The sequence below is a fragment of the Hippoglossus hippoglossus genome, chromosome 1 (genome assembly GCF_009819705.1).
Source record: "Hippoglossus hippoglossus isolate fHipHip1 chromosome 1, fHipHip1.pri, whole genome shotgun sequence".
Taxonomy (NCBI): domain Eukaryota; kingdom Metazoa; phylum Chordata; class Actinopteri; order Pleuronectiformes; family Pleuronectidae; genus Hippoglossus; species Hippoglossus hippoglossus.
The window spans coordinates 11,341,003-11,368,012 of NC_047151.1; the positions used below are offsets into that span (position 1 = coordinate 11,341,003).

At 42.0% G+C, this 27,010-nt stretch overlaps 2 protein-coding genes across 3 annotated transcripts; one reads left to right on the plus strand and one right to left on the minus strand.

The window, feature by feature from the left end:
* Window positions 1–312: 312 nt before the first annotated feature.
* Window positions 313–14,696, minus strand: tdrd7a (tudor domain containing 7 a). Of its 2 annotated transcripts, none has more exons than XM_034598516.1 (22): window positions 14,455–14,696; window positions 12,959–13,177; window positions 12,634–12,778; window positions 12,387–12,501; window positions 12,083–12,163; window positions 11,684–11,724; window positions 11,431–11,471; window positions 10,532–10,702; window positions 9,441–10,109; window positions 9,127–9,320; window positions 7,817–8,009; window positions 7,605–7,716; window positions 7,201–7,412; window positions 6,786–6,920; window positions 5,982–6,065; window positions 5,750–5,884; window positions 5,008–5,118; window positions 4,599–4,779; window positions 4,264–4,430; window positions 2,698–2,888; window positions 1,858–2,018; window positions 313–1,126 (listed from the first exon to the last, which is right to left on the minus strand). In XM_034598516.1, the coding sequence occupies exons 2-22, from the start codon at window positions 13,160–13,162 to the stop codon at window positions 894–896; spliced, it is 3,576 nt and encodes a 1,191-aa protein (XP_034454407.1). In that variant the 5' UTR covers window positions 13,163–13,177; window positions 14,455–14,696; the 3' UTR covers window positions 313–893. The 2 variants fall into 2 exon arrangements, with proteins under 2 accessions (XP_034454407.1, XP_034454399.1); XM_034598508.1 differs by lacking the exon at window positions 14,455–14,696 and adding an exon at window positions 14,133–14,270 and having other exon boundaries at window positions 412–1,126.
* Window positions 14,697–18,942: 4,246 nt separating this feature from the next.
* On the plus strand, window positions 18,943–23,759 carry LOC117769712 (dynein regulatory complex subunit 4-like). Its single transcript, XM_034598836.1, has 11 exons — window positions 18,943–19,029; window positions 19,115–19,222; window positions 19,478–19,675; window positions 19,824–20,024; window positions 20,113–20,167; window positions 21,312–21,517; window positions 21,751–21,918; window positions 22,816–22,902; window positions 22,981–23,190; window positions 23,318–23,383; window positions 23,466–23,759. The coding sequence occupies exons 1-11, from the start codon at window positions 19,027–19,029 to the stop codon at window positions 23,607–23,609; spliced, it is 1,446 nt and encodes a 481-aa protein (XP_034454727.1). The 5' UTR covers window positions 18,943–19,026; the 3' UTR covers window positions 23,610–23,759.
* Window positions 23,760–27,010: the final 3,251 nt, after the last annotated feature.

A 27,010-nucleotide genomic window follows, 5' to 3' on the forward strand; every position in this document is an offset into this window, starting at 1 on the left:
GGATTCATTGCGTCTTGGTGACGAACTGATTTTCAAAGTTAAGAAATCAGATGCTTGTGTTTCACTCCTCAACTCAACCATAAATCATAAATTCTCATCCATGTTACTGAATGGGGTAAAATTTCATTATTGACAGCTGAGACTGACAATTGCTCGAGCGTGTGTATCATTAGGACCTCACCATCCCCCGATCACTACAGCACAGATTCTGGCTCAAATGCACAAGATGGCAACATTCATATCCAGGATATTTTGGCTCCATTACTGGATAGTGGGAGGAAGTGGAGACAAAACCTTCTTTAAAGTGCTCAGTCATAGTACACCCTCATTCGCTCAAATGTTTATTAGAACACATTGTGAACAACTTTTCAACTTCAAACAGTAGAAGTATTTTTTTCAGCCAAGTAACACAAGATGAACAATTCCAATCATGTTTTAACAACTAAAGAGTTATTAAGTTGTGCTTAGGAGTGCAGAGAAGTTAAGTGAATTGGATTAGTAAAACACATTATTATGTACACAAAACAAAGTGCAAAATGAACCACACAGCAAAAAAACTAATTAAATGAGGTCATATAGTCACAACATAACATGCAACACAAAGGTGACTTAACTAGAAGGAAGTCTGTCAGTCCTTAAAGTCTGGAAAATTATTCCTCAGCAAAACAAAAACCTCAGTGTTATCTTCACAAGAGCCTTGGCTCTTTGTAATTCTTTGATTGGCAGAAAGATCCAGAAAGTGGTGAAACACATGGCTATAAAAGTCTCCTAGGATTTTCAGATTTTAGAAAATTATAGGAACCATCAAAAACAGTGGCTTGTTAAAAAAAAGTATAGTTTTGTAGTCGGAGTCTGATAACTGATTTATTTCCAACCGTGTTTGAAGAGACACCTTACGCAGCTGAAGACAGCTCGACGTCCATGTCGACCATGAGGGTGTGAATCCACAGGTCCTTCTCCTCCAACGTTGTGTCCACAAGATAAACGGTCAACCGGGGCTCTCTCAGCTTGCCTTTAACCTCTGACCCCTCATGCACACTCACCACCTGGGCTACCAGTGCTTTCTTCTCCACATGGTTTCTGAATAAAATGGAGGCCTCCTCTGACCACTGGTGCTTCTTCACACCTGGAGGACAAACAGGAGGAGATACAACTGAATGTGGACAGATACTGAGCTTAACATCTGGGTATCAGTGATCTGGCTGATGACACAAAATGCTCCACTTTGTCTTACCAAGGGTCATTGAGACGCATAAAAAAATCAATCATTTATTCAGAGCAAACTAACCGTGTAAAGTTTAGAGCAACAAATCAACAAAACATGCATACATAGAGTATAGATCCCACACAGAAGCAGCCAGGGATTCTTGCATTTAATGAGGACAGTTTATTTAATATTCAGAAATAGAGTAATAAATAATTGAGAGAGAGAGTTGGATAAATGCTTATGGAGAAATCCCAAGGGCTGAAAAGTAATTAATTCTGACTATAAAGAACACATTTAAAAACGATTCATGGCATTATCCCGCACATATAAATAAAATATTATAAAATTAGACCATAGACTGAGCATCATCAAAGACATGACAGCCCCCCAAAAGTAAAGCCAGAACTTCTCCATCACCCCCTGGTGGCTGGCTGCAGTATAGGTCATAAATCCCACCCCCTTCTTGATAGCAGATGGGCCATGGGACCAAACTCAAAAGTCAAAATACACGTCAAATACATTTTTCTCAAAGACGCTATGTAATTTTAGGTAGCTCTTAATTGATAAGTTGGAGGAAGTAGTGATGCGTCATCCATCTTTATTGACTGTCTATGCAACAGCCAAACAACGACTATTACATTCAAACTCACCTGCCAGTTGCGCAGTGACAGCCTGGAAAGGCAGTTGTCGGAATTCCTCGATCAGGGGCCTGATGAGATTGCTGTTGATATGCTCATGTTTTCCATAGTCGAGCTCGTAGAGAGACACCAACCCGTTGGCCAGAATGTCTTTCACCTGAACGCGGTGCCAGCTGTTGAAACACAATCAACCATTAACAATAGTATCTTGTTTTTGAGAGATTTACACAACTAGCAATGCTCAGGCACCAATCACGAGAATTCATTAGCCTACAACAAAGTATTCCTCCCATGAAAGTGTCAATGCTATTAAAGCCCCTACAAGGAGTTTGTAACTGGTTATGAAACGGTCATATCTTAATATTGCTGCCTCTTTAGGACCTACAACAGTAAAGGAGACAATCAAGGACAAATTGGCTTTTTCTATAAAGTTTTCTCAATGTCTGTGGTCGGGTCTGATTACCCGCGAAGTCAGAGCAACGATTTACGACAGTCAAGCTGGGAAAGAGAGACGGTGGTCTGAGAAGATGATGTAAACTGAGCCAGTCCCTGTTTCATGTTGTATCATTAGAGTAAAAACAATAACAAAAACAAGAGAGCTGCAGTGTTTTCTTGGCGAGTCCTGAACTCCTTCCGAAACGAATGCATGTGCTGTCTCCAATATCAAATGAGATTATCTACTGGACAGAAGCACTTATAATTTAACTTTGAGATCTACACAAGTTTAAAAAGATGTTACTATGACAACATTGTCTGTGTGATGGATGAATGGACATCAAACACACTCTTTGTGTGTAAGGTACAAACTACAAATCACATTGGCATTAACTAAAAACACATTATATCACTTACTTCTTGTCTATTCTGGCAGCACAGAAATCTCCTCTCTGAATGTGTGTGGGGGTAGTGGTCTTGTGTTGGTTATAGTAGAAGATCATCTCCCCCATCAAAACCGTTAGCTTATGCAGGTCCTGCCATGGCTGTAGCACAAAGTACCTGGGGTGGCAGGCCACCGGCACAAACACATCCATGTTCTGACCAGGCTGAAAGAACAGGAAGAAGAGAATGAGGTGTTTACTACCACATGGCATTTTGGACCTTTTTTTTTTTGGAGGGACAGTTAAGGCACATTTATGCTGCCTTTACAGAGGAAAACAGCCGTCCGTTAAAAACTATTAAGCAGTACATCCTCAACAGGGCAGCACAGAGTTGAGAGTTCTGACAAAAACACACATTGTGACGGTGGAGGAGGTTTTGATAAAGAAACTTGAAAAGGCGGCTGTAAATCCCTGTGTCCAGTAGAGGTGAGGAAATTATGTTTTTTCCGATGCATCGCTATGTGGATGACTCTGCATAGATGGCTTAAAGCAGGGGTCGACAACCTTTTTGACAATAAGTGCCAATGTAAAATTTTCTTGTTAATTAGTGTGCCATCAACATTTTTTTATATTAAGTTTTATTATTGAACCACATTAATATTTCCAACAGACATGTCATTTTATTCCATCCATATTGGCTATATATAGAACAACACTTTAAAGAAACATGTTTATCTCATTATGGTTGCAATAATAAGTTTGTCATTAACCCCACCAACCACACTCATATTCAGAATTGCAAAAACTTGCTTCAAAGACTTTGAGAGAGTTGGCTTCTCATACCTGGACACTGCACGTTTGATCGATTCTCCCTTGTCTGCCTGATCTTTGAAACTTCTTTCGTGCTTTGTCTCAAAGTGGCGCTTAACACTGGACGTTCGGCACACAACATTTTCAAATGTGCACACAGCACAGGTACAGGCAGGCAGGCAGACACACATGCACACACGCACGCACACACACACACACACAAACAAATCATGAGGCTAGTGAAGATGCACACCTCTAGTAGTCAGTGATAAAAAAAAAAAATCATGCATAGAAATAAAATTCTTTGATGCATCTGTAATAATTTTGTAATCCAAACATAGCTCTCTGAATCGGAATTGAATTGAGAGGTGCCAAGAGATTCCCACCCCTAGTGCCCAGGAGGACTCTTCTCAAACACTTACCGTTGTTGAAATTTCATCCCCTTGTCTTAATTTCGTCTCACCTGAACTATTGGCTACACTGCACCCCACACACACACACACACACACACACACACACACACACACACACACACACACACACACACACACACACACACACACACACACACACACACACACACACACACACACACACACACACACACACACACACACACACGACGGTACTGCGCAGCTCCGTCTGGTTCATTCATATCCGTAAGCTTTCAGAAGATGTACAAGAATAGGCACAAATTGAATGCAGAGTACTGACAGAATGCTGTGTTCGTTTTTATATACGTATCCAACGTTGAGCATGAATGAGATATGGTTTGTTCCCCTCCACACACCTGGGGAAGCTCCAGTAGAGGAGGCAATGGAAGTGGCTGCTTCCCATTTTTGGTGGTTCCATTTGTGAGCGAGGAGTCGGCTTCGTAGCAAGGCTGGTTTGAAGTCTTAACGAAAGGGCTCGGAACTGAGCTGTTCAGAGTCAACTTCTCTACTAGAACATCGAGACCTAGGTAAACACAAGTACATGCAAAACATCTTCAAATGGAGAGTTCATTTCAAAGTCATTGTGCTTTAAATACAAATAAACAATAAAAAATGTGTCGCTGCCCCAATGTTTTAATTTCACATGTTAGAACAAAGAAAAAAAGGAGTACTAGCCCCTGTATAGTATTACCTGTATCCATGCTTTTGTCACTGCTGGTGACTGTGTAGTTGTTCTGTGTGGTGAGTTTCTGCCACTGCTCAGACTGAGCCAGCTCATGGTTGATGCTCTTGTGCAGTTCCTGGCTGTCAACACCAACGAAGAGGTACATATAGACCAGCAGTGCCCCTTTGTGCTTGTCTAGTTTCATGATCTGAAATGGGGCATATACAAAGTCAGAAAGATTCTAGAGGTCAGCAATGACTTCACACTCCCTTGAAGAAGCCAACCATAACCTGAGCCCTTACAGCTCCCGTCTATCAGGTAGTATTTAACCATGGCTTTATTCGTAAACTTAATTCGCAAAGTGTGTATATTTAGATTATAACTGAACTCTAACTTAGCTGTAAGCTTCACTTGTTAACCATGTTAAATATATAACCTTCATTTTACAGTCTTCAGAGCTCATGACAGCCTCCTCCATCCACTGAACGGCCTCTGGGCTCCATTCGCCCTCTGGAACTTCGAGGTCAGCCAGACGACATTTGATAGCCTGGAGAGATCAAACATTATACAGTGTTAGGATCTTTAGGAAGTTTGTTGATGCCCTTTGCTGAATTATCCTTTAAGTACTATTGACAGAAGGTTTAAATCAAGGAATGAATGCTACTCCAGCCATTGCATTGGTTGGAGATTAAAGCAACAATGTAAGTTTTGGTGGGCAACAGCACCCTCTGCTGGTACATAATTCTGTTTGGCTTTGAGTCCAAGTGGTTACCGAACAATGTATATTCCTTATGATGTCTGGCATACTCAAACAGAACTGCTGTCAATAACAAACATGTCAAACTCCAAGCAGAATTCTTGTTATTTTAAAAGAATCTTTCTTTATCGCTGGTATGAAATTACTAATACATCTTTTTAATGACCTACATTTCAGCATCGTTTTAAAACTTCCTGGACCGGATTCTGACAGTTAAAGCCGCTGACTGTCATTCGGTTTGGCACTTCTTGTGGGAGATTGTACCTGCTCACCAACACTACATAGCGCAAGAAAAAGGTGTGAAGAACATGAGTGGGCTGAAGGTCACCAGCTCTGTGCAGCATGGTCGTTACTTTATGCTAAAATAGTATAATATTGGTTTAAGGTGGACATACCACAACAGCCCAAAACAATAACTGACCTGCGGTGGGATGATGGTGAAGTCTTTGAGTAAAGGAGGGGGAATCTCTCGGAGAGCAGTCACCTCTACAGTTGCAGGGATCCCCAAGTCAATGAAGAGGATCTCCAACACTCTGTTGTTGTACATGTTGGTGATCTAAAAACAAGAACAACACAGAAGTGGGAGCCAAAGAAATAAACGGGTTTATTTTAATACATTTCAATATTAACCCATTTTATGATTATGATCTTACCTCGACTCTGGACCACTTTCCTTTGTAGCTGGCAAGACAGAACTTTCCACTGAAGGGTCTGGACACCAGGGACTCAGACGTCATCTGGTAGGAACAATTACAGTGACTACGTTTACAAAGACAGCAATATTCTAAGCTTTGATTTTATTCACAATAGGACAATATTTATATAATGCTGTTGCTAATGAGTTGCTAATAGAATATTCCATTCACATTCATGTCCACATAATGCAACTAAGATCACAAAGCTCCACATGTCTTAATTCAAATATTCTGAGTGATATCTTATTTGGGTTAAGATAATCAGAAAATGCTGTTTAGATGACAGCATCTTATTCAGACTATTGTCTTATTACAGTTAATATCATAATATTGTTGTTCATGTAGACATACAGTTTTAAAAGAGGAAAATTGGAGTTGAAAACACAAAACGTGTAAAACCCTGAACAAAAGACACAAATGTACAACCTTGTTTGTCAGCCTCGGTCTGCCTGCTCTGAACAAACAGTGTAGATGCCACCAAACAGGTCTGGTTTTATAAAGTACTACGAACCATTTCTTCTTCAAAAGAAAGCTTTGTAATTCAGTGAATTTACAACAGTTAGGATATTTCAAACAGTATCGAATCAGTAAATTCAAACCTGTGACTTGTGTCATCATGACCTGAAACAGCCTCTCTCTGCATCAAGAAGCTCAATAAAGAGACACCAGAAAACTAGACTGCAGCTACTATACTGTCACTTTAAATGTTCCACAACACAGGTGCAGGAGTAAACTGAGATATTTGTGTACTGTGACGTCTACCTGGAAGATGAAGAAGGCCTCTGTTTTTTCCAGTAACTTGTTAAGTTTTGCTGTTCCTCTGGAGGGAAGCTGGCAGTAGATGATGCCATCTGGACTCACTTTTGTGACGCACATGTCCTGTTGGGTAACTTGCAACTACAGGCAGCACAAAGAGTAGAGTTAGATAATACAGCAGGGGGTTGATAACAAAATTGTGTGTCACTGAGGACTTACAAGTTACTGGTTTAATTCAAAACAAATGAAAAATGCAGAGCTCTTATAACACATTTTTGGCTACTAAAGCATAAGACAAAATAATATAAGAACGGTACAAAACCACCACTTGCTGGGTTAGGGCTGTCTTCAATGTACAACAAAAACAAAGGAAGCTTGTAGTTCGGCATTACTACACATGTGATAACTTCATCAAACTTACAGTCAGAGGGTTGTTCATGGTATTGTCCTGCAGGCTCTTGAGGCAGGTGGAGTTAATGTTAATGTCATCATCCTGGGACGTGTCGTACAACACTACCAAAGGCCCCTCGATCTGCTGACACGGCTCCAATGTCTCCATAAGCAGAATCTTCCCAACTACCAACTTATCTAGGGAGGACTGGACAAGTGGGTGGGAGCTGAGAGTCTCTAAACCTGATCAGAGGAAGGTAAAGAAAAGGGAGATAAAGGGTAATCAATTCAGGGCTATTTATAACTATATGGTATTGACCAATGTAAATGTTTTGTCCTTCATTTAGAGAAAGAGTTCTCCTGCGATATCTTTAGGGCTTTCACCGACATCAGACATATAAAAGTCTTCAGGTAAATTCCTTATCTTGCATGTACCTGCCAGTCTCACATTAGTGGCCTGGAAGGGCAGAGAGAGGAAATCCTGGTGCAGCTCCAGCAGATTACTCCCACTCGTCTCCACAGAGAAGCCATAGTCAACATAATACACCTGATAGGCAGACACAAACAAGAGCTCTTTTGATACAGAAACACTGACCCGAGCTGTAGCTACAGAATGCCTTCATCCAACAAACTGAAGGATTAGTTACCTTGACCTTGTTAGGGGCCATAACCTCTGTGACCTGAGCTCTGGCCAACTCGTCTCCACCCTCTCCCCTGACTGCTATCAGCTGACCAACAAGAGGGTTAGACAGAGGGCGGTGGGTGGAGCCTTGGCTGTAGAAGGAGCACATCGCATCCTCCATGGCTTCCTGGGCATTGGAGTAGTTCTCGCCTACATACCTGAACAGACAGAATACATTTTTTTCCAGCTTTATCACAATATGCATGGCAGGCAGCACACATTGACATTGCTTTCACAAAATAATGGCTCATATTTGTTTTCACATTGTTGAGACTGCACCAAACTAATTACAGTTTTCTGTATAGCCTAGTGAACCTGATAGTGTTGGTAAATGTGTAGAAATATAAAAAATGCCAGAAATGTTAATGTGATATATTGTGAATTATTTCAAATATAAATGTAATAATCTGGCATAATACCAGGGTAGTTCCCTCCATGCGCATAACACAAAGTGCCAAAGGGGGCACCACAATTATGATTATCATCATAAGCCATCACTACTCCACTGACCTGACTCACTTTACACTTCAATAACAAACACTGATCACAAGTTATTAGTATTTAGTATTAAGTATTTAAAGTATTGAAAAAAAGTCCAACATTTTGCAGGAATGCAGTTTAACTGCCACACACGACATAATGTAATGTGACGCGCACATCCAGAACGATCCGGATTCATGATCCGACACTACCGATAAAAACTAAATAAAAGGTGATCATCACTTTGTGTGAAGAGCGACAGAGACAAGCTCTCACTCTCACACACACACACACACACACACACACACACACACACACACACACACACACACACACACACACACACACACACACACACACACACACACACACACACACACACACACACACACACACACACACACACACACACACACACACACTCCTGCAGATTATGACACAACACTGTGTTTTAACTTCATTGTTGCAGAAGAAGCGAGGCAGAGTTGAATGAATTCAGCAGGTTATTATAAAGTTGGATGAGTGACACTGTGCCCCCGGGGTTCACAGGAGCGTGCCTTCATTCAAACGAGGGTTGAGCGTCACAACTATGCTTTGATATCAACATAGTAAATGAAAAATAGAAACAATTGGGTTGTTTTATTCATCGTTATGTATTGTGTCTTTATCAGCAAGGTTTTGTACTGTATCATGGCTCAGCAATTAAAATAAATGTTTGGTGAGTGAAACATTTCTTTTCTGTGAACCCTATGTTAAAAATTTGAAATGTACCAATAATCTGAATGTGTGCCCTACCTTATGGTGACAGCATTGCTGCTTTGAGCATCAGTAACTAGCACAGAGGGATACTGCTCTGAGGGACGAGGCAGACCGGGAGTAATCTTGGGCATCGGGACCTCGAGACCAGAGGGGAAGGGACAACTGCACTGCTGCCTTGCTTGTCCGTCTGTGGCTTCCATGTCTGTGCTGTCTGAGATATACAGGATGGCCTGGCCAAATGGAAATATATTAATGACAGACATAATGTATACAAATAATTTAAGATAAGGTCGGATTAACTTGTAAAATGTGTGATATCTGGTACACTGAGTGCCATCGTATTCACTTACCCTGTTCTTGTCATGTGGTATGGGGTACTCCACAGAGCACATATCCAGGAGAAGAGGCAAGTGGTCCAGAACATTCTCAGGAAATGGCGTCTTATATGTCTCAATGAACAGTTTCGGCAAAGCATGGGCCCACAAACCTTGGCTGTACTTGGTCAGAAGCTCCTTTATTCTCTGACGCACTTCGGCCGACACAGTGTCAGCAGAAGTTGTTGAGAAAGGGGCAGAATCAGAGGTAGAGGACAAGGTGAGCTTCGAAAGGGGTAAAATGTCATGACCAGGTGGAGTGTTTTTCTTCTGGGTAGTTCTTATATTGTGATTATCTTTACATTCTTTGGCTGCACGACTGGCACGTGGGGGTATTTGGGGAGCAAGAGCTGGATTGTGGACAGGGCTACGCAACGTGACAGAGGAGAGCTGCTTGCCTGAAGAGGCAGCAGCAGGTTGGGGAGGAAAAATGAAGGTGGGCTGAACTAAAGGGCTTTTGGAGCAAGAGGTGGGTTCTTCAGGTGTTGAGGGACATGGAGAATTTCGTGTGGTGCTGGCTTCTGAGTTAGTGGGAGATGTTAGAGGGGTGTTGTTGGCGGTACTTCGAGGGACAACAGAGAGCGTTTGAAGCAGAGGGGGGTAGACCAGCCTGTCAGCTCGGTTATTACAGGATGTTTGCTCCACCTGTGAAGGACACATGAGCAAGAAGATAAGGGAAAGAAGGAAAGATTCTGACTCTTACCTAAAAAAAGGTTTTGTATAATATGAATTTGTGGGACAAAATATAAGCTATTTACAATTCTGAATCATCAAACTATGTCCACAAGTTGGGGCAACCATAAATGTTTTCTCAAGTTAAGAAATATGTAGATACAATAAAACATTAATTCAAGTATTAAACATGCTCTTCAGACAAATACAAAAACGCAACAGAACCTGGTTTCTTAACATTGGATTTGATTCAAATGCATCACAGTAACCACTTTCAAAAATATAAAATGAAAAGGATACTCAAACAGACTCTTAATGAACTAATCTAAAAAGAATATACAGGGGTGGCCTGTAGTTACACAATTAAAAAACATGTTGATGCGTAATCATCTCACCATACAGATGTGTGTCCACTTCTCCAGGTCTTTGAGCACCTGAGGGTGAAGACTCTGACTGAACATTTTACTGTAGACCTCTGATATCTTTGACATCCACAGTCCACTGCAGTACTTCTTCAGAAGGTGAGTTATTCTGCTCTGCATCAGCCGCACGTCATACAGGCTGGACTGCATGGACAGAATTCATGATTTATCACTACACGCATATCCACATGCTCTTTTGGTTTAGTACAAACATGAACACACAGTAAACCAATTGGCAAAATAAATTCCTTAATCGGTTTGGGTATCATTTGTGTTTTTGCCAATACTGGTGCTAAATCAATACTTTTAAACAGTTCCAGTGTCTAACAGTGCCAGAAATTAGGATTTCTTTTAATTTAAAAAAACACTGCATGTCTCAAAATCTTTTTGCGTGAAATACTGAGACACTTCCAGTGTTTTATCTTAAGGCATTTTGTTTTTGTCGATTCAAGTTTGAGTTAGCTACTTGCTAGCTGTAGGCTAACCTATGTGAGAGTGTGTTGCCACAAGAGTGAAATAGAATGTTAACTAGACACTTGCAGTGATGTTTATGTTGCCTGTAAGCAGAGCGACTATTTTAGTGCAGAATTCAGGCACTGAAATCCGGCACAGAAATCTGCATTGTGATTCGTTCCGGTACATACCGGCCTTGTAGGTACCGGTGCCTTTAAAAGAGTTTATGGAAAACATCTACTGTGACATAACTGAATCGGGTGGGGATACATATTCTGTATAAACAGAAAATGTATATATTTGTCTAGCATACATTTTCTTCTTACAATTTCCTTGCTTAATATAAAAAAAAATTCTCCTAGGCTGTGAAGTAATTTCAATGAGAGACAAAGCTCAGAGATACAGCGATATTTTTGTACCTTGGATAGATTTGGTCTGGAAGCTTGTTCAGGGGGCTTCTCTGTGGAAAAACAGTGCAAATGAAGAAAGGAAATAAAACATTAAAGAGATGCAGCAGAGCAATTTTCCTGGTTGTTAATCTGATTCTTATTTTTAAATATGCTCTGTAATTCCTTCCCCAGGGTCATGTGGAAAATAGCTCAGCAGTGTACAGATCTACAGACGTAAAACTGTTGTGAAATAAATGATCTAAATCACAAGGGTCTGACTTACCTTCAGGTTTCTGGCAGTTTGCAAAGCTGGTCTCTTTCCTGTTGGCAACAAAGCAGTGTTTTTTTGTTTTTCATAGTAACACCGTCAATGCAAATGCCAGTACTACAGTTCTAGAGACAAGATTAAGCCAATACAGGGTTTATCTAGTGCTGTATTGCAATATAATATTAATAATATGTCTTGATATAATAGTCCAATAGCCCAAATAGATAAATATGTTCAGATTCGTCTGTGAATTGTTTTGAGAGTGACACATGAGGAGACTGAAATAACATGAGATGCGCACACAAAAATAATTGTCCATGGTAATATTTTAGCATCAAGTACTGTTTCATTAAGGCAGTTAACATGGTAACTTAGCAGGTTTGTCCACATGTGTATATTCACCTGTCAGGCAGGACACACTGTCTCACAGCTGGTTGAGGAGCAGGTTGTCTGTGTTCGACAGGAGTGATGTAGCTTAACTTTTGGTCCCGCTGCCTGATGTTTGGACACAATGCAAGAGAAACTTAGCATTTTTGTTTTAGAATACACTCAAGACAAGACAAAGCATATTTAGAAGAATAAATAAACAATACTCCATTACAGGATATTTTGGACAACCAATCACTTCATATTTCTGAATGGCTGATGTCCAACCAAGTTGTGTAGCCACAGCTCATCATGTCTCGACAAATCTTTAATGCTGATATTGTCTTTCTACCTGTAGTCTCCTGATGCACTGCAGCCTCTGAAGCCACCGTGACCCCGAGAACGACTTGATGTGCAGTTGGAAGCACCACCAGCTGAGGGCTGGCGGAGGGAGGACCTCGGCCTCACTGAGAGTAAGGAAAGAGGGATAAGAGTTTTGTTTGATGAATGATGAGAAAAATTGTTTGGAGGTTTATGTCCCTGCATCTTATTTCAACTAATAAACAATTTGTGTTTATTAAGTAACAAGTGTCTCCTACAATTGAGCATGAGGGGGTTGGAGGGTTTGAATCTCATCTTGCAGTTGACGACTTGGGAGCGGCCGGATTTCTTGGAGCTCCTCTGCCTGGCCACCAGCTCAGCAATGTGGGCCGTTTCTCTACACACTGTGGCAAAGCATTTCAGCTGCAAAGCAGAGTCATTCATTACACTTACAGACAAATGTATTCCCATGAGAGTCAGAACACTGCTTAGGATTTAGCAAAATTTGCAGAGGTGCAAGGGTGCAAAAATATTAGTCAAACCAATTCAGACTTTGTGAAACAGTGGCCGTAAGCCAAGGTGAATGACAAAAGCAGCACTTACCTCACCCATGCGGTACTCCAACTGGACCACAGAGGGGATACTTCTGAGGAAGTCCTCCAGTTCAGAGAAGCCCAGCTTCTTCAGCGGGATGTTCTGTCCACACAGTGACCGGTACTCTGACTGGAGACTGTTGATGGACACACCACCCTTGCTGGACTGAAGAACAGACCGCAACATTTTGTGGATCGCCTCGCTGTCCGACATCCTGGCGGATACACACTGAAACCGAGACAGCACAGAAATTAAAATCAGAAACACCTAAAGCGACGTGAATCATAATTGTGCTTCCAGAACATTCTGCTGTTCTGCCATTGGGTTCTGTTGTATTTCAGTCAGAGCTACAACCAATATATAGATTTTTATTTTTTAATCAATTATTTATTTAGAGTTGATAAAAACAAAGATTGTAGATCACCAAGCACATCTTAGACTTCCTTCAGGGAAGAGGAATAATCACAGGGAATGGAAGAAAAGAAAAACTGTACACACACACAAATATATTTTTAGTTAAGACTTATTTCAGACTCGTAAGTACAATCATCATATACAGGGATTTAAAACACATACACTTTTGTTCCAGTACTTCCAAAAAACAAGGACTACTTTGTGTATACACACAGTATACATGCACGTATCCACATATCTATGTATACACATATTTTAAAACTACATACATACACATATCTAAATAATTATATGAACTCAATCTATTAAAGCTGTTTGGTAAATTGAGAAGATACCCACTGCAATAAGAGCCCCAGTGAAGGGTTTCCACTCCAGAGTTTGAGGTGATTTACAGTCTGGAAAGGTCAATGCATACAAATTACAGCTGATCATTAATGAATCAATTTAAAAACATGTGAGAATCATGCAAACCAACAGACTTGATGACATAAAACCGTGCGCGTTAAGCACAACGTACTAATGCATATATATAATTAGCCATGTTGCATTGAAAAATGTTACTTAGTGCTCAAAGTATTGTCTCCTTGGGGTTTTAATTGATCCTGTTTATAAAGGGCTAATTGTTTGGCCTGCCTACCATGTGGAAGTTCGTTTTGAAGTTAGCGGAACAACATGCGGAGGAGCAAACAGTCCTGACGTCCACGATGGTCGAACAACAAACTCATTCACTTTTAACCGGAGACTTTCAGGTGGCTTTTAAACCACTAACCTGCGCGGTGCGCGTGTAGTTTCTGTGCTAAGTTCAACTCAAACCCCGGTCGCTCCTCGGTGTGAACCCGCAGACAGGCGACGTCTCAGCGCTCACTTGTATGGCAGGTGCTGGAATAACATGCGTGTTAGCTAGCGGCTAACCGCGGCTAACCACGGCTAAGCGCCTGTCGTGCTGCTTGTAGCCCGCGGTTCGTAGCTAACAGTGAATCACGTGTGTTCGTCTTCTCACAGTTGAACGTGTACAAAGAGCTCGACAATTTTCCCGCAGTGACGAACGACATTAACTCGAACTATTGTTTTTTGTTCAATGTGTAATTTACCTGTAACTTCGACTTGTTTTCCGAACTGACGTGAATCTTCCTCTGCAGCCTCCGCAAGCACGAGCTCGTTCACGTTCACAAGGTCACTACCGGTTACTCAGATTTATTCATGATTTAAATTCAACACGTGTTCCTCAAATCTACACAATAAACACGTACGGAGATAAAACCGTCACGTTTAGGCAACGAGTTACGTCAAATACCGAAAATACTTGATTTGATCTTATCTTTGTTGAACGGCAATTGCTGCTTTTAAGTACAGTAGGAAATTTCAAACATCTAATATAGCTGCACAAACCCTGAAATATAGCCTCTGTGAATTGTGCATTTAATGTGGAAAGCTTGAGCTGGCTCCAAAAAACGACTTCAAAATCCGTTTTACAGTCCCATGATGTAACTTTTACCAATTTGATTTTTATTTCCCTCTGTTTGTGCAACATATCCACATTTTCAACTTTCAAATGCACAGTAGAAGCTTCCTAAGAGTTCGTTATCCTCTTTTGTTTGCACAGGCCTGATGTCTGCAGAGACCAAGAAGAGACACCAAATGTTTATTGCTTTTTAAGACACACTTTTATCTGAACACCTTCCTGATCGTATTTGTTTTAAATTCCCCATTCACTGTCAAGATGTTTTCCCTGTTACATTTAAAAACTGATGATTTTTATTTTAATTTGGTGAGGATTTTATGAGTCTGTTTTATATGGTAAAGCTCTTTGCAATGTGAATTTTTAACAGTTGTCTACACATAAAGTTTATTATTATTATAGAGAAGCTATCCAGTTAGATCTGTATTGCAAAAACCTCAAATACCCAGAATATCTGTGTGATGCAGCTGATTATAATAAAAAGTTATTGTGATTATGTACCAAGGTTCACATCTACTTCTGACTATATATAGACAATACAACAGTTCAAATTTGACTTAATGTATTTTCCAGCAGATGTTTCTAATTAATTAATAAAATCATAAACTCTGCCTTTGCCTTGTGAGACGACAAGCAGCACATTACTCCCTTAGCGACATGGTGATCCACCACAAAAAGGCTCATGTACAATCTTGGATTTCAAGCCTTTGTTTTATGAATAAGAATCAATGGAAATGTTTCTTAAACAGTCCTCTGATGGAGTGACTATGACCTCTGGCAGGGACTGTGACTCCACTTGGCTTGTCTGCGTTAGTGAGGCCATGACCCAAGCCCGCACCAGCATGTCTGCCTGGGGAGATGAAGATGTCCATAACAACGAGGATGAGGAGAGGTGCTGCTTTCTGAGCGGGATCAGATGAGGGTTTCTCAGCAAAGTGTGAAACAACATCCAGTGCCTCCTGGCCTTACTGTTAACAGGTGGTTCTACAAAAAAAGTTAGAAGTTAATAAACTGGAAATTAAAAATAATGAGGAAAGAAATGCACAAATAAAAATATTTTAATTATATCTCGGATCAACATAAGTGCCAGGTCTTTTAAAGGGAATCCTTATTTTGTTGAAAACATATATATAAATATAAATAAATATATACACATATATAATGTGTCTATAATATTTTTTTTTTTTCTGAGATATTTTAGGAAAATGCTTAATTAAGGAAACGATAGCTAATTGACTGGATTGTGGATTAACCATCTCACTTATCTACAAACACATTAAAAAGTAATACATTTATATACACTGACTGCTTTATATAAAGCTTCTCTGACATATTCCTAAGCCCAATCTACTACTTGTCACAGTATGACAATGCTTTGTGAAATACTGTCATCTACTGGATGATGTTTTGCAAGCACCTCAGAGACTGTGTATATGTGTTGGAATGAATTTCATCTCACCGGCATCCATGCTTTCATATCCTCTCTGCATGATGGTTCGGTCTATGCGTGACACCAGCCACGTTCCTACAACGATGCTGCACAGCAGCCTCAAGATGCAGTTGCTGATCCCCATCACCACGTTGTAGAAAAAGAAGAAGTAGTTGAAGCAGTGGAACGCCTTCCTGTAGAAGAGGAGGAGAGGAAAGTACTGCACCATACAGATTTACACTGTTCTAATAAGATTTGACAAAGGGTTATTGAAGGGATCTTCCGCATTGTGAATTGCGATAATTTCATTAATGCCACTTTACACTAATGTTTGCATATAAGAAAATAGTTTCAGTTTAATTTCTTCCCTTGATATTTTCTTTATGCATCATCATCAAGTTCTTGCTTTTCAACGTGACATTAAGCTCTGTGGTGAGAAAATCTTTTTTACATGAATTAACAGATACCTGTGTAAAACTGTGGCTCTACTTTCAGAATCATTCAATTGCCACAGGAAGTTAAAGTGTCAACGTGTCAGAGTGACACAGTCACAGACAAGGACATCAGACTTTCCCAGGAAGATGCCTTTGAAATGTGGAATGATGGAGACATCACCTTGGCAGAGGTGTTGAAGGGATTGACCACTCCCTGTGGAGCACATTGTATTGTAAATTAGCCTGTCCTGGGTTTTTGATGTAGTATTCACCTTTTGTTGTCACAGAAGCATTGACCAACCCACTACACAACCTCTTGTTTCAGACTTGCCTTGATGTAATGGTAGAACCTTAACTCTGAATACTGACCATCAGACAGAGCTGTAGTGTCTTGTTGTGATGTCTGTCTCCACTGCAGAGTGAATGAAACTCATCTGAACCAGCCACAGAATCAGGGCCCAGTCACACACACTAAACTATTACTATACCATATTGCAGAATGTGCTTTGCCTGGAGTCAAACTTTGACCTGTGATATGTTTGAATGGGCCCTTAGACCTGAAGGATTTTTTATTCTTTCACACATGTAAGTGAGGAAATTAAAGGGGACATAGCATGCAAATTCCACTTTGTTAGTGCTTCTACAGGTTAATGTGGGTATCTGGCATGTCTACCAACCCAAAAACTCTGGGGAAAAAACACTCGCGCGTTTTGTTATAGTTCCTCTAAGTCAGAAACGTCATGCTTGAGCGACTCGATTGCGCTTCCTGGGTATTGTGTCGTAACAAGGAACTGGAAGTCTCCCTACATGGTCTTGGCCCACCCCACCCCCCATCCCCCCACACTCGTTACTTCCGGGTTTACACCGGAGGCAGCGAGGCTGCGAGGCAGCGCAGCGCCGTTCCCAAGCACGCAGCCGGGCTGTTCACACGGGACGAGCATTTCTCCGCTGGTCAGCCCGCGATTCACTCACATGTGGCATTTGTCTGGATCGTTGGGACTGGGAGGCTGCAGCAGCTGCTCGGGAGCGACCGCTTGCTCTCCCGTGCGTGAGCTGGAATTTGTGTCAGCGCCACACAGCCAGCAGTGTGGAGGACTTCCGCAGTGTTCAGCGCTACTGTAACCCCCGAACCCCGACATTCAACGGGTACAACAACAAGCGGAGAAAGCAGAATCGCGGGCTGACCTTATATATACAGTCTATGGGGCTGACCAGCGGAGAAATGCTCGTCCCGTGTGAACAGCCAGGCGTCTGCGTGCTGGAGAACGGCGCTGCGCTGCCTCGCAGCGGTCTTCCACACTGCCAGCTGTGTGGAAGACTTCCGCAGTGTTCAGCTCTACTGTATGCCAGGTTACAGTAGTTATGCCGGGGTACAGTAGTTACGCCGGGGTACACCGGACGCGGAAGCGCAGCTGCGAGGCAGCGCAGCACCGTTCTCCAGCCCCATAGACTGTATATATAAGGTCAGCCCGCGATTCTGCTTTCTCCGCTTGTTGTTGTACCCGTTGAATGTCGGGGTTCGGGGGTAAATGATGGTCTTCATAGCCCCCCCCCCCCCCCCCCCCCCCCCCCCCCACCTGTTGTTAAGAGCCAGAGGTTTTTTTCATCTGTCGGAGACATTTTGTCCTGGAGGAAGAAGATCTGAAGATAATCAGCCTGGTGAATCTGGAGATTCACCAGGCTGATTATCAGACCGATGGTGAGACTGAGAGACAAAGGAGAGAAAAGTAAAAATCCATCAGTAACAGTGTCTTTCTCTCAATCTAACCATCCAATCATATATTCACAACCACAGGGAAAGCACTCTTACACAATGATTCCCAGGTTAATGAGCATACTCAGTACTTTCCAATGCATAAACCCATAGACTGTATGGTTAAACCTAAAGAATCTGTTCAGTGTTGACGAAGGGAAATATAAAGTTTGCGTTTTTACAAAAACTGGATCAATGAACAGGATTTATTTTTATAATTTTTATTTATGTATTTCCACAGACCCAACACACTGACCCACACTCGAGCACAGTAGGTGGTGGTAATGCACCATAAACATAAGGTGCCACCCACCATTAAACAAAAAGAAGAAGAAGAAGATGGTCAGTGTTGTCATGGCAGCAGATAAGTATCTGCTGCCATGTTAGCTATGGTTAGCTATTGGTTTAGCCATTAGCTAACAGTTAGCAGCAGCGTTAGCTGCCATAAAAATGTGTGGCATCAAAGGCAGCTGCCTCTAAACAGTTTGGCATCAAAGGCAGCTGGCTTTACATATCAGTGGCAGATTCTGTTGACATGGGAAGTGCAACGAGCTACCGCTTCCACGATTTGAGCTTGTCCTTACTGCGATGGTGAGTGAAGTTTCTATTGTTTCCTTTATGATGCATTAGCGCATGTTAGCTTAGCATCAGTGTTTAAACATCTGTTTGTTTCCAGGCACCAAAGGCTAAGAGTAAGAGTAAGAGTCCCGGGAAAAAGAAACCCGGGAAAAAGAAGTCCTCTGCGGTGGTGGTCAGTCAGTCCACAGAGATGTCCAAGGAACAGGTCAGAAGCTAACAATGCTAACAAGGCTACAGCTTTAGCTTCAGACTAAATCACATGATACAAACTGTTAGAACTGACTCCACTGTTTGGAGATTCTGTTTATATATATACATACACACACGTATATGTATACATATACATGTATATTACATGTTTAGTACTAGTATTATATCAGTATATTATATCACACTTTTCTTGTGGATATAAATATGATTTATTTAAGAACTGTGAAGAGCTCCCACTCTGACCCCACAGATGGAGGAGCTAATTGTTCATCTCGGTGAGGAGCTGAAGCGGGTGCGGGAGGACAAGAGGATCTTCAAGCTGGAGAGTGAAAAGAACCAGTCAGTCTGGGAAACTTGCAGGAGAGACATGGAGAGGGTGAAGGATGTGCTGAGGCAAAGACACCGGGAGAGAGAGGAGTTTCAGCAGCGCCACCGAGTGGAGATCAGTGTGAGTTGCACGTTTGTCCTCTGGTGCCACAATATTTCAAGACATTTTGTATTATTTTATAAACGTGGTTTTTGTTTTTTAAATGATGACAATTTTAGAATGATCAGGAGGTTTTCCTCTGACGCTCAGTGTGATGGTTGATGTCCAGGTTTACAAGGAGAAGATGAAGCACGTCCTGTCTGAGCAGCACAACACCGTCTCCGAGCTGAAGATGGACACCGCCGCCTCCGCATCACTGATACAGAACCAGCACACCGAGTCAGAGCTGGTGCTGCGGAGCGACACAATGCAGGCGGACGCCAGAGAGAAGACGCTTCGCAACAAAAAGTTCATCGAGGAACTCAAACTGGTAAGTCAGATTGAACCTCTACACTAAAACACTCTTTAGCTTTTTCATATTTTATTTATGTGAGTGAACATCGTTTGATTCTCAACAGAAACACCAGGTCGAACTGTTGGAGATGACAGACAACTATGACCGGAGAAACAGAGGTAAATTAACTGAACCCCTGGTGGTCAGAACATGCACTATAAATAAAGATTGACGACACGACGGCGCTCAGAAGTGAAGCCAAATCATCTGTATCGCCCCCTGGTGTCTGGCTGCAGTAAAGGTCATAAACCTCCTCCATGTTAGCAGACGGGACTTGGGCGAAAGTAAAAAAGAAAATCAAAGTAGACGTAAAATAAATGTTCGTCAAAGATGGTTTCTGTCATCTCAGATAGTTTTTATCACACTGATGTTTGTTCAAGTGTTTCTGATCAGTTTAGTTTTAATTAGTTATTTGATGATATAAAGACGTCATGATTGACAGCTGACACTGACTCCTGATTGGTCGAGCACTTTCGGGTGAGATATTTTAGCTTCATCTTTGTACAGTGGGAGGAAGGGGAGATGTGTCAGGATCTTCATTTACAGTTTATGTTTTAGACTCGGACAAATAATGTTAGTATGACGGGATCATGTGATTGATCACATGTAAAATCAGAGAAGGAAATAAATATAGATCAACCCACATCTTTAAAAACAGTTCTTAGAATTTATTCAGTTTGTCTTTCTGCAACAAAATCTGTTAATAATAATAATTTAATCAGCAGGAATAACAATTATGATTCCTACATATTAATGATCTTTCGTAGATAAAAAATGATAATCAGATTAACTGATCATGAATAAACTAATCAGATTCTGTTTGTTTCTATGGACGAAGTGTCAAGAAAATATTTATATAAGATTTATTTCATTAACTATTCTTTAAGCTTTAATAAATTTGTTAAAGTATAAAATTAGACTCATTTACAATCTATTTATAATGCCTATTAAAGTATCACATTTCAAGTGTTAAAAGATTTAACAAATTTATAAATCCGTATCTTTTACTTTAGTTGTTTACAAATGAAGATCTTAAATATTTCTGACACATGTGGTCATAGATGCAGCCTGATAAATGATAAAGTGGTGTAACATTAAAACTATTGTTCTTAATGATTCAGCTAATTATTATTATAAGACAGAAAACTGAGGCTGTAAAAGACTTTTATTCTGAAGGTTTAGGCTTTTATTTTTTTACCTGAATCAGTTTAACCGACATTCACTAACTGATGAACTCTAATTCTTCTTCTGTCATTTCAATAGAACTGGAGGTGAAATTTAACGAGAAGATGCACACGACCATCGAGGTGGAGGAAAGGAAGAGGAAGTCAGAGGTCAATGAGCTTGACGACAGGATGGCCGCTCGAGTTGTGGCGCTGACGGAGGATCACGGCCGTGCTCTCAAAGTAGCTCAGGAGTATTACTCCAGCATTCAGAACAAAGTGCTGGCGGACGAGAAAGTGCTGAAGGTGAGAGACAGACAGTTAGGTTTGAGTGGTCAGAGGTCAAAGGTCACAGTGACCTCATGAAAATGAGTCGACATTATCCTGTTCTTTGAAAATGTTAAAAACTTTACAAGTGTAACTATAATCATCAATTTATTTTGATAACAAATTATCAAAGGGTTATTTTCTCAGTTTTGACATTAAACATTCAGATGTTAATTTTCTGTTTTATGTGTGGTGCTTCTGTTTTTGTCCAGGAGGAGGCAGCAGAGGCGCTGAAGCAGCTGACACGAGTGGACAAGCAGCTTTCAGTTGCTCAGCGAGAAAACAAGCATCTGCGCGAGTCTCTGCACGAAACCCAGCAGCAGCTGCCCGAGCTCCGTGCTCAGCTGCAAGAATACAACCAGACCAAGGCCAAGATGGTGGTGCGTTCATAGCACACGACCTGATCTGAACCCAAACGCATCACTACTCAGTTATCTTTGTTCCCATAACATCGGTTTTCAGTGTTGACGTGTTTTCTAAGTTGGTTTCTCTTCTGAGACTTTGGTCTTGAAGGTTTTAAAGATGATGATTCTGGTTTGTTTCCAGCTAGGGACGATTCGTGGCTCTGACGTTCATGGTTTCAGAGAAAAAAAATGAAACCGTTAATCTGAAAATTGTCTCTTTTATTTAATTACAAAGTAAAAAAATTCCTTGATCGCCAAACGTTAACGAGTTCTATCTTACCCCAGGTTCCATCCCTCCACCGAGTTTACAGCAAATCTGTTCATCCTGCTCACAAACACACAAACAAATAAAATAGATGACGGCCAGACAGGGGTGGAAACGTAACCTCTTTGATGGAGGTTAAAGGTTCAGATTTAGTGACATCTAGTGGTGAAGTTGCATGTTGCAGCTGAATACCCCTCACCTCACCCTCCCCTTCCAAACATGAAGGAGAACCTGTGCTAGCCCTCAGTTGTCAAAACTCTAAGGGTGTTTAGTCTGTCCAGTCTGGGCTCCTGAAAAAACATGGCAGCCTCTGTAGAGGGGACCCACTCCCGATGTTATTAAAAAGTATTTAAATATAAAAGGGCCGATTCTAGGGTAAAGAAAACAACAATTTGTACAATTTAGATGAAACACACTAGTGAAAACATCACTAGGATTATTTTATATTCAGTTTCGGCGAATAGATCCCTTTCACCTACATCTTACACACTGGACCTTTGAATGTTTTTTAATAGAAACTAAACCTCTGTCACATTATTTGTTGAATTGAAATGTAAACTAACGTCTCTAATCGATAATTTTCTTCTCAACATCTGATGGTGTGACAGAAGTCCGGTGCTCGGGCTAAGGTCGCCGAGAAGGAGCTGTGGGATCTGAATATCGAGCACGAGCTGCTGCGGCAGGCGTCTGAAAAGGTAACGTGGATTTTGTTGTCACGTGACGTCCTGTCAGTGCGGCGCCGGGAGTTGACCCGAGGTTGTGGTTGTCGGCAGGTTCAGGAGGAGTGCGACGAGTTGCAGAGGAAGCAGACAGAGGTCAAGTTGGCGCTGCAGCAGAAGAGAGGCCTGGAGCATCTGCGGCTGGAGATGAGGCTCGCCGCTCTGACGGAAACCGTGGAGACGAGGGAGGGTCAGCTCCGCGCCGCGCTCTCCACTGCGGCCGCCACAGACACCGAGAAAAGCCGCGCCGCAAACATGCTTAAGGTGAGTGTCCACGAGTGTGAAGGTTCAGAGCAGACATGGTTCTTCTCCACAGGTGTGCCGTCAGGACACGTCCTCTGAAGACGCCACTTTGTGATTTAGGTCTTGAGTCTGATTCTTCTTCTCGTAGGAAACGTTGGAGTCAAAACGCGTGACCATTGCTGCGTTAGAGGAGGACCTGGATCAGGGACATATGGTGAGTCGTCAGTGAACACGTCAAAGTGAGGCTGTAAAATACGTAATTTCCTGTGGTGACACGCTGAACATGTGACCTGCAGGAGTACGAGCAGCTGCTGCAGACCTCCACCCGCAGACTCAGGGCTCTGGGCGTCCCTCTACATGACTTCCCCTTCAGGCCTGCGAAGCAGAGACCAAGAGTCAACAAGTTGTACGCAAGAGTACAGAAAACTGCACGTAGTTAAACCGTCACGTTTTAGGCAACGAGTTACGTAAATGCCTAAAATACACGTTTTTTGTATCTTTCTTGAATTTCAATTGCTGCTTTTAAGTACCGTAGGACCGTTATATATCTAATTTAGCTGCATTGTGCATTTAATGTAGAAAGCTTGAGCTGGCTGCAAAATACGACTTAAAATCCATTTTCAGTCACTTGATGTAACTTTGACCAATTGGATTTTTATTTCCCTCTGTTTGTGCAACATATCCACATTTTCAACTTTCAAATGCACAGTAGAAGATTCCTAAGAGTTAGTTTTTCTCTTGTTAGCACAGGCCTGATATCTATGGAAGCCCATTTCCGCCACTGTGATGAAGAAAATAAAAATCTGTATCTCATAATTATGACTTAGTATCTCATTATTATGACTTAGTATCTCATAATTATGACTTGATACCGACTGTGGGCGGGGCGCAACAGAGCAGGGAAGCCGTGGTTGAGAGGCTGCGGTCAGGACAGCCGCCTGTCTCGCGGAAGTGAGCGACTATGCATCGAGGCAGAGACATAACATAATCGATTCATGTTTTCTGCTCCGTTCATTGTCTTAGCGATGTGCTGCCGCTGCATAATTATAACCAGCGCTGCTCCAGGATCAGAACAGACGCTCATTAAAGGTCCGGTCGACCTGTATGTGTCGGAGTCTGTTTCCGCCTCACTTCCCCTCTGACCTGCGCTCACTTTACACTTTAACAATAAACACCAGCACTGATCACAAGTTAGTAGGACACGTACAGGACTGACGTTTACTTCGTGTTTGTTTGAGTTTGTAGTGGCCGTTCCATTTGGTTCCACATTACAATGGCCACTTGTATTATGTCTGCTGAGTGTTTCTTGCGTTTGACTCGTGTCCAACATATAGACCCCGCCACGCTGGCTGGGCAACCCAATGTCACACAACTCCAGGAGGCAGGTTAAACTTGAAAAAAGGGTTTTATTTTCCGTTCCAGCACATCACAGACACTCCTAATGATCCTTTATCGAAATTGGCATGCCGTCTTTCCAAACCTGTCACGATGTCCCTTTATCACGTTTCCACAGTATCACGATATCACGGTCAAAACTTGTTTCGGTCCACTCAACAGACTCCACACTCACCACGATCTTCATGCGCCTCCACGATGAACCGCTTTGCGGCCTCATCAACTGTCTCAAACAAAAAAGCCGCAAAAAAGCGCAGAAAACAGAATATAATTGAATATAGCAGACACACTATACAAAATATATTTTAACTGTATAAAACTAAAACTACAAACCTGGATAATAAAAGAAAATATCAAACCAACATAAATATTTAACGACACACGCAGGCTGCATAGTGGCTCTTACAGAGTTCATGAGACACATGAGTCCCCCGCTCCACACAACACGAGACGTTACGCGCCGCGCACAGTCAGGACATCAGGGTTAAAGTGACGGAACGATCCGGAGTCATGATCCGTCATCATCGATTAATAACTAAATACATATTGTAGCCGAGCGTTTTGTTCACTCAGGCCTCAGCCCAAAAAGGACACGAGAGATGGTCATTGAATCGGGACATCACACCCGTTTATTTTGCGTCACACTTAAGAACTTCACTCTTCACAGAACCCCCTTACGTTAGAACCCCTTTCAAAACAAGAGTCCCAACCTACAACCTGCTTATAACAGGAACTACACATCAACCTTCCATAATAAAGTCACTAAATATGATTATCAGTTTGTGTGAAGAGGGACAGAGATGAGCACACAAACACACACACACACACACACACACACACACACAGAAACGCACACACTCCCGCAGACTGACCCTGCAGTCAGTATCTCATAATTATGAGATAACTATGTCATAATATCGTTCCGTCACTTTAACCCTGATGTCTTGACTGTGCGCGGCGCGTAACGTCTCGTGTTGTGTGGAGCGGGGGACTGCGTGCACACGGTGTTTGATACAGTCTATGGTCTTCATCTGTGATTAAAGTATGACTTTGAAGTTGATCAAAGGAATCCTCCTTTGATAGGAATCCTCCTTTGATCAACTTCAAAGTCATACTAGTGTTGTAGAATGAAACAGATCATAGCAAATTAGCTCACCTATTTAAGAGAAACATTTGTCAGTGGAACCAGACACGACGACCGTGAGCCAACATCAGACACACGAGAAACTTCTCTCCAGTGACTTTCAACCATCACAAGACAAGAGAATACTCTACAAAAACTTTCGTACACAGCTACAGAAGAAAGTACTCTACAGAAACCTTCTTGCTACACTGCAGCACCTGTTAATCGACATGGAGAGGATCAAAAGCTCAGGAGATGAGCAACACAAGTGCAGCATGAAGAAAAGGCTCCGCCGAGCCCTCCAGGACTCGCAGAGGGAGAACCAGGAGCTGGCAGCTGAAAACGCCCGTCTGAAGGAGCTGGAGGCTGAAAGCGCCCGTCTGGAGGAGCTAGAGGCTGAAAACGCCTGGCTGAAGGAGCTGGAGGTACTAAACGGCCGACTGGAGGCTGAAAATGCCTTGCTGAAGGCTGAAAATGCCCGGGTGAAAGACCTGGAGGCTGAAAACCAACGAGAAGCTGAGGGCTGAAAACGCTGCTCTCAAAAAGCAGATCACCATGAAAAATAGTTCCTGGGGAGAAGAGAGGAAGAAGATGGTCGAGAAGTTGGAGTATTCTGCCTCACATCTGTTGAAGTCCAAAGACGACCTGACCAGCTTGATTCAGCTCGTGGAGTCTGAAAAAGCCAAAAAGAAGGAGCTGGAGAAGGAGCTCAGAAACATGAACATGAGCTTTAAAGTAAAAGAGGAAGAGGTCGTCTCCCTGAATGCAGACCTGAAGCTCCAGCAGGACAAGCTGCAGCACTACATCCTCAAAAGTGAGGGCAGGTCCGAGGAAATAGAGGAGCTCCAAAAAAAAACGAGAGACTTAGATGAAAGGTGGTCCACCGAGCAAGAGGAGTCCCTAGAAAAGGAAATCAAGCTGGAGGACGCCATAAAACTCCTGATCCAGCAGAACATTGTGCTTCAGGTACGTTACACCAACTCATTCTGATTGAATAATATTGGATTGTTGATTTGTTTCCGATTCAGACTTTGAAAAAGAAAAGAGTGAAACTTATGTTGTCTCTGTGTTTTCAGGAACAGGCCTTGAAGACCGACAGCTACAAGGAGAGGGTCAAGAAGGAGAAAGAGGAGAAGAAAGAAAGGAAGAAGAGCGAGAAGGAGGAGAAGATGGAGAAGAAAGAAAGGAAGAAGGAGGAGAAGATGGAGAAGAAAGAAAGGAAGAAGGAGGAGAAGATGAAAAAGAAAGAAAGGAAGAAGAGAGAGAAGGAGGAGAATGAGGGGACAACGAGGAGGAGGTTCCCCTGTTTTCTCTTCAACTTCA